General features: G+C 35.9%; 1 protein-coding gene across 1 annotated transcript; it reads right to left on the bottom strand.

The window, feature by feature from the left end:
- Positions 1–3,814: 3,814 nt before the first annotated feature.
- On the bottom strand, positions 3,815–6,006 carry LOC133038007 (uncharacterized). Its single transcript, XM_061115924.1, has 6 exons — positions 5,628–6,006; positions 5,416–5,523; positions 5,050–5,325; positions 4,801–4,934; positions 4,246–4,404; positions 3,815–4,123 (listed from the first exon to the last, which is right to left on the bottom strand). Exons 1-6 carry the CDS (start codon positions 6,004–6,006, stop codon positions 3,815–3,817), a joined length of 1,365 nt encoding a protein of 454 aa, XP_060971907.1.
- Between the last annotated feature and the right edge of the window lie 210 nt (positions 6,007–6,216).

Raw genomic sequence — 6,216 nt, 5'->3', positions numbered from 1 at the left:
CCTAAGTTGCTAACAAGTAGGTCCAAACACACCTACTATAATCATCAACTATTAAAAGAAATTATTGCTTACTGGAGTGAGCTAGTAGGCACTTTGTATGGCCCCCAAAGGTTAGCATGCACATATTCGAGTATCTTCTTAGTGGTATACCTTGCCAGAGTGAATTTCAGCTTATGTTGTTTTCCTAAAATACAAGCTTCACAAAATGGTAAGGCGCAAGAATTTAAATTTTCAATTATACCTTTTTTTGTTCAGTTCTTTGAGGCCTTGATCACTGATATGTATATGTATGTGATGCCACAACTTCATATCTGACTTTAGCCCTTTCACCATACTTGTCTGTCCGTTTGGGTCAGTTTCTCCTTGGAGAACATGTAAACCATTGATCTTTTCTCCTTTCATCACTACCAAAGAACCTTTAGTGATCCTCAAGCTTCCCTGAATGGATTTGTATTTGTATCCTTCATCTTCAAGCACACCTAGGGATATGAGGTTTTGTCTAAGCTCTAGAATGTGCTTTACACTTGTTAACACCTTGATTCCACCATCATACTGTTTGATGGCTACGTTCCTAGCTCCAATGACCCTGCATGAATGATCATTACCCATTAGAACTTTACCTCCATCAACTAATTTATAATCAAAAAATGACTTTTGACTCAGACACATATGATAAGTGCATCTAGAGTCAAGAATCCACTCTCTGTTCATTGAAGATTCTTAGATGGAGAACAATTCCCCATCTGCTGAGCAATCATCACTATCCTATACGATTGCAGTAGAGTCCTTCCCAAATTTATGATGTCAAATGTCATTCCTCTCTCCAATATGAGATTTGTTGAAGCCTTGTTGCTCCTTGTACTTCTTGCAAAATCTTTGCAAGTGTCCAAATCTACCATAGAAGTAACACTTCCTAGTTTCCTTCTCTCTAGACTTCGATCTTGATTGAGAGTTCTTCGAGCTTACTTTCTTGGGCGATCTTCCTCTTGCCAAGTACATTTCTTCTTTTTTGGATTCCTTTCCAATTATAATTCAAAATCTTTTGATTTTAGTGCTACATCCTCCAATGCAATAATGTCTCTGCCATACTTGATAGCGGCCTTCACTTTTTAATATGCAATTGGTAGTGATCTCAACAAGATGATGGCTTGGCTTTCTTCATCAACCTTGTGATTTATGATAGCCAAACCTACAATAAACTCATTAAATCTATCAATATTATCAACTAAAGAAAGGGAAGAAATCATTCTGAAACCGTATCCTTTCTAGAAAATTGATCTTGCTAGCTATTGATGGTTTTAAGTATAGTTCTTCCAACTTATTCCAAACTCCTTTCGATGTCTTCTCTGCAATGAGTTTTCTTAAAACACTATTTTACAGATACATGATGATCGTGTAGTACGCCATCTCCTTCATTTCTACTTTTTCTTCTGGTTTCTTTTTGGCCAAGAGTTTTTCATCTCCAAGAGCCTTGGATGCCTTCTGGTGCACTAGGATTCCTTTCAAACTTTCTCTCCATAGCACAAAGTCTCTTGTTCCATCGAATTTCTCCAATTTGAATCTCAATTTCTCCAATTTGAATCTCGCCATTGATGAAATTCAATGTTTCTTCAAGATTTACAGTAGAAATAATCTTAATTCTACGTTCTTGATCGATTACCAAGCTCTAGTATGAGAGAAAATTATGACTAACTGTGCAGAATCAAAAAAACAAAACTTTAAACAATTAAATATTTAACAATGACAAGATCAAGAAAGTACAAATAACAAATGAAAAAAATAGGGATGAACAGAGTAAGGAAAACCAAAAAACGATTAAGGCAGAAAGTAAAAAAATCAACACCAAGATATATACTAGTTCAAGTCCATAGATCGATGTGATTTATGGCTCTGCTCTAGTTATATAACACCACCAAATCCTCTTTATTGATTGAGCAAGAACAAGTACAATACAATTGAGAAAGATTTTCTGTTGAGTACTCTCACACTCTCACCCAAGAATCTTCTTCATATACAAAAGATTCTTCTTACAAAACCCAAACCCAATCTCTCTCTTTTCTCTATTACCTCTCTCTACCTCTCATTCTCAATCTGAAACATATTCTGAAATAACAGGTCAAGGTGGTATTTATAGCTTTAGGATCAAGATTCTAAAGTTGTTGGCTGCAATAATTACGGTTGTTAAGTTAGTTAGAAAATAACTAACTTAACCAACTCTCCTTTGAGCTTTCAGATCCATTTCACGACAAGTCTCCTTTACAATGGTATTCTGACTTGTTATTTTGATCTCCACGACAACATAAGTCTTAGTGCATCGGGGAATGTATATGAGCTTTCAGGATCGCGAACCAAAGACACTCGCTGAAGGAGCTTCCGGATAGGATAAAGCCAACAGGAGTCGACTATCAGGAAATACCTTTTTAGGAGGAACAACTAGCCAACAGGAACTCCATCCCAGAGAGAGGCTAGCTTATCCTGAAGACCCTTCCCGAAAGGACAAGAGAGCCTTCCAAGACTGGCTTTCATGAGTGAACGAATTTCCAGGAATAACTAATGGAGACCTTTTCATTTGGAGGAACTATACCACAATAGTTGTTCTATGAGAAAAAACAGTTGTAGTAGAACTGTGGAAAAAAGCTGAGCTAAGTGTTTGGTAAATTCTAAAATTTAAATTGTTGTAAGTTGTTAAGATTCTATTATAATAATGATAATGTTATAATCTAGTTCATTATAATCACAAATATATAAAAAAATTATGTTAAATAATTTTTTTTATTTTCTATATATTTTTAATTATTTTTTTTCTATAGTATAACTTTATATGCATTTGATATAAATAATTTATAATATTTTTAAATTATATTTTTATCATTTTTTTTAAAAAAAAATTGTAGTTTATAAAATCACTTTAGGTTGATGTAGTTTCTTAATAATAAAAATATAAATATAAATATAAATTTTTTTTAAGAGATAATAAAAACTAAAAAATAAGAAATTTAAATCTTATTTTCTTCATAAAAATATTATTATTATTTGTAATATACAATACATAATTAAATATATTTTTAGTACAAAATAATTTATTATAAAGTCTTTTAATAATTTTTTTTTTTTTAAAGTTAGGTTTAGCAGCTTTAGCTTTTAGTTATAACTTCTCCATAATTCTTCAATAAGTTATTTTCAAAAAACCTTTTTATCACAACTTTTTTAAAAAGTAGCTTTTTTTAAAAAAAAAATGAAATAGCAACTTCATTAAAATTTAGCATTCAGAGTACAAAAGGCCTTGAAGATCAGACGGAATATTCTGTATGTGAATGCTACAACCAGAAAGGAATCGAGAATACCTAGCAACATAGTGGGCAACTCGATTAGCTGATTGTCTAACAAAATGCAAAGAAACATTTGGGAGATTTGAGAGTAAAAGTTTACAATCATTAATAACCAAATCAAAAACATAGGACATCCGATGAGAGGCACGGATAACTTGTACGGTGAGCATACTATCAGTTTCAATCTCCACTTTATTCCAATTCTTATCTTTGAGCCAACTAAGAGCTTCCTTTACCCCAATGGCCTCCACTACTTCAGTAGCAAAAGAACCATTTTTGCAAGCTGCCACGTGTCTAGCAAGGTTCCAAAAGAGTCTCGTGCAACAATTCCATAGCCATAAGAACCTTCATTTTTAAATAACGCAGCATCAACATTAATCTTGATTGTATTTGGTGCGGGTTTAGTCCATTGCTCAACTTTAGAGCCATCGGTTTCAAACGCCAATGACAATAAATTGACTTTATCTTGAGCTTTACGCCATTGATCAAACTAGTGCTAATGAAGCAACTTGTTGTGGTGTAGAAGGCTTCTTATCCCAAACGAGGTTGTTTCTTGCTTTCCAAATTGCCCAACAAAGCATGCTAATTCGGCAGCTGGTATCAATATTAGTAACAAGAAAATTATTGTAGAGCCAAGTACCAACCGTGGTGTTATCGGCATTGTTGAGGGACGGATGTGCATATTGCCAGCATGATTGAGCAAAAACGCAGCTGATGAGAGCATGAGGGATTGATTCGGGTTCACTCTTGCAAACAGCGCAAACCGAGGAAATGTTTACATGCTTAGTGACAAGCTGTAAACAGGTGGGAAGAGAGTTTGAAACAACCCTCCAAGCAAAATTTTTGACTTTCGAGGGGATCTTAAGCTGCCATAGCGCCAAAACCTAGAATTATCAACACTAGGCTGATGTTGTACTGATTGCTGTAGCAGGTTGTATGCGCTTTTGACAGAGAAATGGACGGTGCTCTCTCCTATCCAAGGCCAACAATCTTCACCAGCTGAAAAACATAAGGGTAACCCAAGAATCAGAGATGCATCGCGGGAGTTGAACATGTCATGGACAATCTCATGATCCTAGGATATATTATCAAGATCAAAAAGAGAGTTAACCATCTTGTGATAAAGCCCAGGATGAGTAGTGGTGACATATGGATTTGAGTTATCAGGTAACCATGGATGAGAAAGAATACTTGTTGTGGACCCCGAACCAATGATACGCCTTGCACCAAGTTTAACCAGATCTCTTGCTTGCCAAATAATTCGCCATACAAAACTAGAATTATTTCCAAGATCTGTAGTCAGGAAATCAGACCAAGGGAAATACTTAGCTTTATAAATTTGGCTAACAAGCGAATTTGGTGAGGCGAGAAGTCGCCAGCCTTGTTTTGCAAGCATTTCCAGGTTAAAATCATGTAATCATCGAAAACCAATGCCCCCATAATCTTTATGAACTGCCATCCTTTCCCAGACCATCCATATAATCCCATTTCCTTTGCTAGAAGTGGTCTTCCACCAGAAGTTTGCCATTAGTGTCTCAATTTCAGTGTAAATTTTATGAGGAATGAGAAAGACACTCATAGCATACGTGGGAAGAGATTGAATAACTGTTTTAAGGAGGATTTCTTTACCAACACGAGACGGAAATCGTCCATTCCAACTGTTGATCCAATTGACGACTTTATTTTTTTAGAAAACCAAGAATTGTAGTCTTGTTCCTACCAATGATGTTTGGAAGTCCCAGGTAAAGGCTATGCTCATCAGCTTTAGGCATTCCAAGAGTTGAAAAGATTTCATTCTTTAGCAAAGAATCAGTGTTGGGGCTGAAAAAAATGGAGGACTTGGTCACATTCACTTTTTGGCCAGACGCCATCTCAAAAAAGTGAAGCAAGGTGCATATATTTAAAGCTGCTCCTGAAGAGGCTTGACAGAATAAGTAACTATCATCGGCAAACAACATGTGCGATATAGATGGAGCCCCATTTGCCACACGGCACCCTTGGAGGAGTTAATTTGATTCAAACTTCTTGATAATTGATGATAAGCCCTCAAAACAAATAATGAAAAAATATGTTGAGAGTGGGTCACCTTGTCGGATCCCACGGGTAGGGATGATAGGACCCATAACATGATTGTTATGCATGATGGTATATCTCACCGAAGTAACACAAGCCATGATAAGATTTACCCACCTTTCTGCAAATCTCATACAAAGCATAACAGCTCATAGATAATCCCATTCAACCTGATCATAAGCTTTGCTCATATCAAGTTTTAAAGCCATATAAAGCCTTTTTTACCTCTCCTTTTCCGCTTCAAGTAGTGCATTACGTCAAAGGCCACCATAATGTTGTCTGAAATTAAGCAGCCTAGGATGAACGCACTTTGGGTTTCAGATATAACAAGAACAATCATGTTGTGCATACGGTTGGCAAGAAACTTTGAACCAATCTTATACAAGACATTACATAAGGCAATAAGCCGCAAGTCACCCATTGAGGAGAAATTTTTCTTTTTGGGAATTAGGACAAGGTTGGTATTATTAAGCTCCTGTGGAAAAACACCTGTGTCAAAAAAATCAGTAACTAATTTGACAATATGAGATCCCACGATATCCCAATGTTGCTGATAAAAACCAGGTCCCATGCCATCCGGCCCTGGAGCTTTGTCGGGATGCATTTGAAAAAGAGCTTACTTAATATCATCAGGAAGTATAGGCCGAAGCAGATGTTCATTTTGCTCCCTAGAGACAGAGCATTTAATATTATCCACCACATTATTACAAGTAGCTCCATCGGCAGTGAAGATTGAGGAAAAATAATTTGTAATTAGATCATCCAAACTTGTACCCCATTCTTTCCAATTGTCATTTAAGTCTTTTAACCGCAG

The sequence above is a fragment of the Cannabis sativa genome, chromosome 1 (genome assembly GCF_029168945.1).
Source record: "Cannabis sativa cultivar Pink pepper isolate KNU-18-1 chromosome 1, ASM2916894v1, whole genome shotgun sequence".
NCBI classification, from domain to species: Eukaryota; Viridiplantae; Streptophyta; class Magnoliopsida; order Rosales; family Cannabaceae; genus Cannabis; species Cannabis sativa.
The sequence above is the reverse complement of the archived record's forward strand: the minus strand, read 5'-3'. Positions and strand labels throughout refer to the sequence as shown.